The sequence below is a fragment of the Pagrus pagrus genome (genome assembly GCF_965226575.1).
Source record: "Pagrus pagrus genome assembly, contig: HAP1_SCAFFOLD_45, whole genome shotgun sequence".
NCBI lineage: Eukaryota > Metazoa > Chordata > Actinopteri > Spariformes > Sparidae > Pagrus > Pagrus pagrus.
In genome coordinates, this window is record NW_028175418.1 from 334,747 (window position 1) to 344,121 (window position 9,375).

At 44.5% G+C, this 9,375-nt stretch overlaps 1 protein-coding gene across 8 annotated transcripts; it reads right to left on the reverse strand.

Annotated features, from left to right (window-relative positions):
* Positions 1-368: 368 nt before the first annotated feature.
* On the reverse strand, positions 369-8,864 carry LOC311253800 (uncharacterized protein). 8 transcript variants are annotated; one of them, XR_014621913.1, is made up of 5 exons: positions 8,625-8,864; positions 6,471-8,087; positions 3,688-3,900; positions 3,519-3,607; positions 369-434 (listed from the first exon to the last, which is right to left on the reverse strand). XR_014621913.1 is itself a non-coding variant. In XM_084384273.1 (4 exons), the coding sequence occupies exons 2-4, from the start codon at positions 7,034-7,036 to the stop codon at positions 3,604-3,606; spliced, it is 783 nt and encodes a 260-aa protein (XP_084240399.1). In that variant the 5' UTR covers positions 7,037-8,087; positions 8,625-8,864; the 3' UTR covers positions 3,048-3,603. The 8 variants fall into 8 exon arrangements, 2 of the variants coding, with proteins under 2 accessions (XP_084240399.1, XP_084240400.1); XR_014621914.1 differs by having other exon boundaries at positions 383-402; XR_014621915.1 differs by lacking the exon at positions 369-434 and adding an exon at positions 1,064-1,767.
* Between the last annotated feature and the right edge of the window lie 511 nt (positions 8,865-9,375).

Consider the following 9,375-nt stretch of genomic DNA (forward strand, 5'->3'; position numbering starts at 1 on the left):
GCCGTGCTATGCTATGCTATCTAAGCCCAGTTCAACGTTACCAGTCTTTAAAGAAAAGGTGTTGGTGGTTGCAGGAGAACGTTGGGATTCCAATGAATGCTGTTCTTGCTGTGCAAGGACCGATGAAAGTCAGCAGAGGAGGAAACGGTTCTCTCCTGTCCTTTGCGAGGATAGCAGCTCAGTGCTAACCTGCTTGGTGTTCCTCAGATTGTGAAGTTAGCTGGCAAGCTTTGTGTCGCAGCTGCTGGTGCTAACTGATCAGGAATACTGGCAGGACCTCGTGCCGCTGCAGTGAGGAGAAGTTCTTTGGGCCTGCTGCAAATGAAGCTTGCAGCTCTCCGCAGCTGTTAATCCCGGAAGAAGAGATCAGGCAGCCCGGTGGGGGGGAGATGGAGAGGAGCCCTTGAGGATAAGAAGTCAAAGGAGTGGAGAGGCTTGAGGAGAAGAGAGAGAACAAAGGAACGCGCTGGAGTTTTGACTCTCTGATCAGAGGGGGGTTTGTCACCCTGACCAATAGTAGCTCAAAGCTAAATATTGCACCTAGGTGTGAAGAATGGGGAATTCTGGGACACTGAGTTCAGTTCAGAGTCCATTTTGAAATCCACAATGAATGACTTCATCTGTGGGTCCCAACATAAGGCTACATTATGAGTTAAAGGAACAGACAAGGTATACACCAAGTTACATGAAAAATAAACTAAATACAACAAAAAATTCTTAACGGTGTTTCGAACAGTGATTAATAATCAGCATCCCTATCTGCTATCCTACCGCTCAATATCCCTTGCTAGCCTACTGTATGTTGGTAAGGTAATTGTTTGTGTATCAACTTTAGCATGTAACCACCTTCTCAAATAGCTCTTAAGTTGTCAGTTGTAAATTCAAAGCTGGGAGTTTTTCCTTATCCAAATCGAGGGTCTACGGACAGACGGTGTCCTCTACTGCCTAGACGTCAGAACTAGGGGTGCGGGGGGTGTGGCCGCACCCCCTCCCATCTGCCCCCCCGCACCCCATCAGCCTCCCTACACACTGCATTACGCTTTAAAAAAATAAAGAACCTGAATTTAAACTCAATTTGTCTGATTTAATCAAATCAAATCAAATCAAATCAAATCAAATTTTATTTGTATAGCCCAAATTCACAAATCACAGTTTGCCTCAGAGGGCTTTACAATCTGTGCAGAGACGACACCCTCTGTCCTTCGACCCTCGATTCGAGTGAGGAAAAACTTGCCCCAAAAAAAAAAGGCCCTTTTAACAGGGAAAAAAAATGCGGAAGAAACCTCAGGGAGAGCCACAGAGGAGGGATCCCTCTCCCAGGACGGACAGACGTGCAATAGATGTCGCATGTACAGAGCAGATCAACGAGATCACAATGTATTCAATTATAAGCGATGGTTGACAGGAGTGAAAGTACACAAAGATGTATTACAGCAATAATGATGAAATGCACATGGAAATGTGATTACTAGTGATAACAGTAGTAGTGATCAATGGCAAGGATGGTATGTAGCAATGCAGTACGATAATAGTAGTGGAACGTATGTAACAGAGATGTGACTAATATTAGCGACAGTAGTGGTGGGTGTCAGGCAGGGTCATGGCAGTAGGTGCATCCACGATCAGGCAGGGCCATAGCAGTAGGCGCATCCACGATCAGGCAGGGCCATAGCAGTGGGCGCATCCACGATCAGGCAGGGCCATAGCAGTGGGCGCATCCACGATCCACGACCCGGGCGCGGCCAGGATCCAAGGGAGCCTGTAGGACTAGAAAGCACAAGGACTCCGGGGAAGAAGTAAGTCAGTGACATGCAGAGATGGGGCATGTATACAGGCATAATGTATACAGATGGAGAGGAGAGGAGAGGGGAGGAGAGAGAAGCTCAGTGTGTCATTGTCCCCCGGACTAGGCCTATAGCAGCATAACTAAGAGCTCGTCCAGGACAGGACCAGCCCTAACTATAAGCTCTATCGAAGAGGAAGGTCTTAAGTCTACTCTTAAAGGTAGAGAGGGTGTCCGCCTCACGGACCAAAACAGGAAGATGGTTCCACAGAAGAGGAGCTTGATAACTGAAGGCTCTGGCTCCCATTCTACTTTTGGAGACTTTAGGAACTACAAGTAATCCTGCGTTCTGGGAGCGTAATGCTCTAGTTGGGTGATAGGGTAATATGAGCTCCTGGAGATATGATGGTGCCTGACCATTAACAGCTTTGTAAGTGAGGAGAAGGATTTTAAACTCTATTCTTGATTTTACAGGGAGCCAGTGCAGAGAGGCCAGTACAGGAGTAATATGATCTCTTTTCTTAGTTCCTGTCAGTACACGTGCTGCAGCATTCTGGACCAGCTGGAGACTCTTTAGAGACTTGTTAGGGCAGCCTGATAATAGAGAATTACAATAGTCCAGTCTGGAAGTAACAAATGCATGGACTAGCTTTTCTGCGTCTTTTTGAGACAGGATGGGCCTGATTTTTGCAATGTTACGTAGATGAAAAAATGCAGACCTTGAAATTTGTTTTATGTGGGAGTTGAAGGACATATCTTGATCAAAGATAACTCCCAGATTCCTGACGGTGGTGCTGGAGGCCAAGTTAATGGGTTAGGGTTAGGGGGACAAGAAGTTAGCACCATCCAGGATGTTGTGTCTGGCCCTGCCAATATCTGTCGCGGCATCCAAGCGCCCTTTCTCAGCCTTGTGCAAGCTGAAAACCTGGCTGCGCAACACCATGACGCAGGAGAGACTAACACATTTGACCGTTATGAACGCTCACAGTGACCTTATGATTTAGTTATCAAAGTTTCATTTTCTTAACAATAAAGAAGCCGTGTTCATCCATCTAGTTCTCTTATAACTGCATGCTATTATAAATAACTTCAAATCAAATCCTTAATCATTGATAAGTGTGCGTGCTTCCCCCGCCCCTCCCAACAAAAATCCCGCCCCCCCTCTCAAAAAATAGTTCCGACGTCCATGCTCTACTCTATCTTGAGGGAAATTGTGATTTGTGTATTTTGAACACATCTATTAAGGCAATCATCAGACTGTTAATGAAATTTCTTGTCACGATCCTGTGATTTTAGTTTTATTGTGTGTGTTTATGTTTTTTAAACCATATTTATTTATTGTGAATTACCTTCACAGCCCACCAGGGGCCACAGCCTGCTGCTGCCCACACTTTGGGAATCACTGTACAATGGGATAGAGGGGTAACTACAGTGTCGTACTCAGAAGCATAGGACAACTGACCAGGCTGCTGTATTTGACTCACTGGTAGTGAGAACGGCACAACATACCTGGAATATATCAAACTTAGAAAAGTATCAGTAAAATATCTTTACTTACTTTTAGCTAGCGCTAATTTCAAAATTTATTTTGGTCACTACTATTATATTATATTATATTATATTATTTAGACTATCATAATTTATCGAAATGGTCCCCCAAAACTATGAAAATTAAACATTCATTCACAGATATTTTCCTTTGAATCCCAGCATTAGATTTACTAAATCCTCTTACTAATGATAGCAAAGTCAGCTGGGATGCAGATGTTCGAGCTGCGGATAGCATTATGGCTCCGCACTGTCTTTACTGGGCGTCTGCATCACCTGCAACGAAGGGAGATTGATTAGTAAAATTGAACGGGATACATTGCATAATGCAGATACAAAATAGAAATGCCCCGTACCTGAATCCTGGGGAAGGATGATTGGAACCGAGATGGAGGGACGGTTGAACTGCGCCTCGGCAAGCGCCAGCTGTCTCCGGTGCAGCTCCAACCTCTCCTGCTTTATCCGGACCATCTCTTCCTGCAGGGCAGTTTGTCGTTCGAGTCGGCCCTCTGTCCTCCGCAGCACCACCAGCATCTCGCTGCAGGCGCAGGTCGTTATTGTGGGCTGCCCTGTTAAGAAGAAGAAGAAGAAGAAGAAGAATACTTTATTTATCCCCAAAGGGCAATTCAGTTTCTACAGTAGATGTCACCGTCATAAAAAACATTCATACAACATAAATCATACATACTTAGACATATTATAATAAATAAAACAGAACACTATTTCATTGCACACATTTCTGGCTCAGTTCTCTGCATTTAGCAGCCGAATGGATGAAGGCACAAATGACCTGGAATACCGACAGGTCTTCCCAAGAGGCTGCTTATATCGCCGTCCTGATGGCATCAGCACAAATTCTTTGTGAAGGGCGTGCTCCTGATTAATAATGCCTTTTGCCTTTTTACGGACACGTCTCTCCCAAAGAGAGTTTAGATCTGTCATTTGTGTACCTATGATTTTAGAGCAGACATTTACAATTTTATTTAGACAGTTCCTGTCTTTCACTGCCAGGCTATTAAACCAGCAGATGAAGGAAAAAGTAAGGAGGCTCTCAATGTAGGACAGATACACAGAACACAGAATGGGTTTTGAGACGCCAAAGGAGCTGATCCTCCGCAACAAGTGGATTCTCTGTTGGGACCGTCTGACTACTGACTCAGTATTGAAGTTAAACTTAAGCTGGGAGTCAAACACGGTGCCGAGGTATTTATAAGAGTTCACAATCTCAACATCCTCATCATGAATCCTACTGACTGTGGTGTTTGCCTTGTTTTTCCTAAAATCTATGACAAGTTCCTTCGTTTTAGAGACGTTTAAGTCCAGGAAGCTATCGTCACACCACTTCACAAAGTCTGGGAGTGCCCGTCCATGGTCTGACTCTGTGCCCTGAAGGAGTGAGAGCAAAGCTGTGTCGTCTGAAAATTTAACGAAGTAACTGTCCTCTTTAAGAGACCTACAGCTGTCAGTGTATAAAATAAAAAGCAATGGAGAAAGAACACACCCTTGAGGAGAACCTGTGCTCGAGACCAGGGTTTTAGACAAGACACCATTGACTAAAACCTGCTGTGTCCTGTCCGTTAAGAAGTTTAAAAACAACTTAAGAAGCTGATCAGGCAAATTAAAATAAGAGGCTAACCTCTCAGTTAAAATGTGAGGTTGCATTTTATTAAAAGCTGAAGAAAAATCAGCAAATAAGACTCTGATGTGGGATTTGGGTTTCTCCAGGTGTTTGTAAATATTATCAAGAATAAAAAGTTTGGCATCATCCACTCCTTTGTGGCTTTGATAGGCAAACTGGAGTGGATCAAGTTTGCCCTCGACCAGAGTGAGAACCTCTTCCTTCAAGATTTTCTCAAGGTTTTTCACAACTAGAGAAGTTAGTGCCACGGGTCTAAAATCTTGAAGCTCCCTGGGGTTTTTAGCCTTAGGAATGGGAATAATAATGGAAGATTTCCAAATAGTAGGGAGCTTACAGCTGTCGACACACATTTGAAAAAGATGAGTAAAAACACCACTGAGTTGCTCAGCACAGTGGTGAAGTGTGTGACCACAGAGACTGTCAGGACCCGGAGCTTTCCTCTTTTTTGTTTTCTTGAATAAAGCCATAACCTGCTCATGGGATATTTCAATATTATTTTGGGGTGTCAGGGAGTTCCTCGACCTGGAGACATCATGAATAAAGTCAGACCTTTCAAAGCGTGAGAAGAAAGTATTCAAGACATCAGGCAAACAGTCATCGTTTACCCCATTTACACTAATAGCCTTTTTGGGCTCATTCCCACACTGGTTAATTGCAGCCATGGATTTAATTCCCTGCCAGGCTGACCTGAGGTCACCATTTGCAAATTGATTTTCTATTTTTTCCCTATACTTACTTTTGGCTTTGGCTATTTCACCCTTGACCTCTCTAGATACAGCTTTTATCTCATGAGGGTCGCCAGTAAAGAAGATCTTTTTCTTCTTATTGATGACTGACTTAAGGTCCTTAGATACCCATGGCTTATTGTTTGGAAAAACAACAACCAGCTTGGTTGGAATCACTGATTCCACACAAAATGTGATGTATGACGAAACTGTATCAGTGAGTTCATCAATATTATCGCCACAACTGTCAAAGAAGCATTGCCAATCAGTACATTCAAAACAGGCTTGGAGGGAGGATATGCTGTCCTCTGACCAGAGCTTAACAGCTTTTATCACTTTCTCCTGTCGTCTGACACATGGTTCATATACTGGCAATAAGAAAATGCTGTTATGGTATGAAGCCCCCAGTGCAGGCATGAGAATGGACTTATAGCCATCCTTTACGTTCCCATAACATAGATCAAGTGTAGTATTTTTCTGTGTGGTTGGACAATCCACATACTGTTCATATGTCTTTAAGGTTTTGTCTAGGCGGACATGATTTAGATCCCCCATGAAGAACTTGGGAGCATCACTACAAATTGAGTCCAGCCTATGTGCTAGCTCCTCAATCACTTGGGTGGCTGCAGTGGCATTGGCACGGGGATGGATATAAACCAGAGTGAAGAACAGCTGGGGGAACTCCCGTGGAAGGTAGAAGGGACGTAGAGAGATGGAGAGTAGTTCAATGTCAGGAGTGCATATTTTCTCCCTCACAGTGATGGTGTTACAGTACCTCTGGTTTACATAGAAACAGACACCTCCTCCGCGACTCTTCCCCGTCACATCACGAGAGCGGTCCAGCCTGATGGGGCAGCCAAATCCTGTGAGCGCCATCTCGTCGTCCAGGTCACTCTCTGTCAGCCATGTCTCGGTTATTCCAAGCAGGCAGCATTCCTTAATTTCGCGTCTGTACTTCGCCAGGCTCTCCAGCTCGTCTATTTTGCGCCTCAATGACTGCGCGTTTGACAGGAAGACTGAAGGCAGGGGGGGCAGCCGGCGTCGGTCGTCAAGGCAACACTTTTTCGCTCTGCGCTTAATGCCTCCTCTCCTGCCCCTTTTCCTCCGCGGGGGTCGCCCTTGGAGATCCGAGCCCTGGTGAAAAGGGACAAAAATCTCCGCAGGTATAGAGGTCGGAATCTCCCCCTCCGTGGAGAATTGCAGTGAAAGGAGAAGCTTCCTGTTGACAACAATGCGGTCGCCATATCGAGGAGCACTCCTCTCCCCTTGGCAGAAGCTACAGACAAGCTCCAAGATAAAAACAAGTGCAAAAAGTTGCATAATCCATCCCGAGGTCCACATCTTGATCCCCGAAAGTTATTGCACACTCACCCGACGCTGACAGACAACTTCACAACATATACTTGACGTAAAAACAATAAAAAAACACTTAAAAGACGGTGCACGCTGTAGAGGGTCGCACGCAACGGAGCGCCCCTGGTGGAGAGCTTGTAGCTTGAAAGCGGGACAGCCTCCCCGCATGCAGACAGCAGGCCCTGCTGGTTGGCGCGCAGGGACAGGGCACGGTTGTGGGGGGTCGTCCTCTCCTGGGGGCGGGCACACCCCTGCTCCGCTCCCGGATGGCTCCTCTTCATCCTTACTTTCTGAGAGCCCCTCGTCCCCCTGAACATCGATGCCCCCACTAATGCATTCAGAGGCCGTCTTCTCGATGATGGAGAGGACTTTCACGCAGGCCACATGGGCTGGAGGGGGAGATCTTTTCGGCTATGGCCTGCCAAACACTGTTCTTCACTGTGATGTTTTTTTTGCCCCTTGTTCCCCCGAATAAAACATCACGGTGCTGCCAGACCTCGTCCACTAAGACGCCCATCTCCTCCGCGGTAAACGACGGTGCCCGCTTGTTTCTTTTGCTGCCAGTTTCTTCCATTCTCACATGTGTGTGGCTATATCCACGGGGGTATATATGCGCTAATGGGCTTGATTACTACTTGGATACACCTGTTGGCACACACACACACCCGCACCCACACCCCCCCCCCCCACACACACACGATACATGCGTAGCCTAATTGCACTGTGTGGGGGGACCACGGGGCGCTGTGTGTGACTTTTGTGCTGATAAAGAGGTGGGTGATCAATTTGCCTGGCATCGATTGATTCAGTTTCAGCACCACTGCGGTGGACAGAGCTTCTTTTGCTTGATCTTAAGGTTCTCCTAAGAAGGCAGTTCAGAACGCGTCTGGGAAACACCCGTGTATTAGCGCTCCTTCTTAGCCGAACCCTTCTTAAGAGCCTTGTAGCATCCCCGGCTAAATGATGGTCGAACTCTCAAACTTATGGTTCACAATGATTTACTCCTTGGACCATATTCAATGTAAACACACCGTAAGAGCTATGAAAGAAGAAAACAAAATACAGTTACCTTTAAATGAAATTACTTTTAACTGCTTTTATCCCATAAACAATCATGTAAGTTGACTCTCCTTTTAACTATTTTAATAAACTCATTGTAGACTCACAGGTTTTACTCCATGAATTTAAATATATATTTTAACTGCTACGATTGATGTAACAATCATGAAGGAAAATTCATATTTTAACTGAAGGACAACCTCCCATAGAGTGAAATATAAAACAATATTTAACATGAAATTAGCATTTTTAACCGTTCGTTTCTAACTAAAAAAAAACAGTTTTTAACCTAAGCAGATCTCACATAAAACAGACAAAATACATCCTGTTGCATTAATAAAACAACCTACGAGTTAGCTTATAGCTTCATCTCATTTCCAATACAGACCGACACGACAGCTTGGCCGTTGCTAATAGTAGCTACCGTTAACCACAACACGTTCTATACATGAAAATATCCACGGCAACCAAACTCGAGCCGGACATAAATATGGCATGAAAAGGTAACAAAACAAACCTTGTGCCCCTTATTAGCCAGGTGCTAGGGCGTTTCATGTGAGTTAGGCACACTTTAGCATTGAAGACAAACTCTTAGCCTTGCAGACACACTTTTCCTACTGCAGGTAAAGTCCGAAGCACCGGATGTGTACGAGGTCTCGGCGAGACGCTTTCAAAATAAAAGCACTGAATGTAACGTCTGCTTAATATATAAAAAATAAAAGCCTGGCTTTAAAGAATGTTAATAAGTAAACATAAAAACACATTTATAGAAATACTATGCTCATATTAAAGGTCATTTACAAGCCTTCTTAAGTCCTTAAGAATTATGGTATCTGGGAAACGCGGCCAATATCTGTGTGGCTACAACAAAATATGCAGATATGAGTTTTGAGCTCAGTGCACATCTTTAGGTGGCATTAAAGAAAAAAAGAAGCAATTTTTAGGGTCTATTGGGGTGAGGTTTACTGTGGAGTGTGCACCTCATAATCTTTTGTCCAGTAAGTAAGTGTATACTTTACATTAAAAAAAAATTAAATTACTGTGGTACATTAAAAAAATGCTGAGGATGAGTCAGTGGGTGTAAAGGCTGGGTGCTTCAATTGTTTTGAAAAATGTTCGAGAACAATGGCCATTGGACTGACAGTACCCTGATGCTTTGTTGTTTGTGATCTTTGTCTCCGTGATCAAGAACAGCTGTCTATGGTTTCAGATTATATACAGCAACACTCAAAGCAATCCCAGTAGTACAAGTGCAGCTTCAGGTTAGG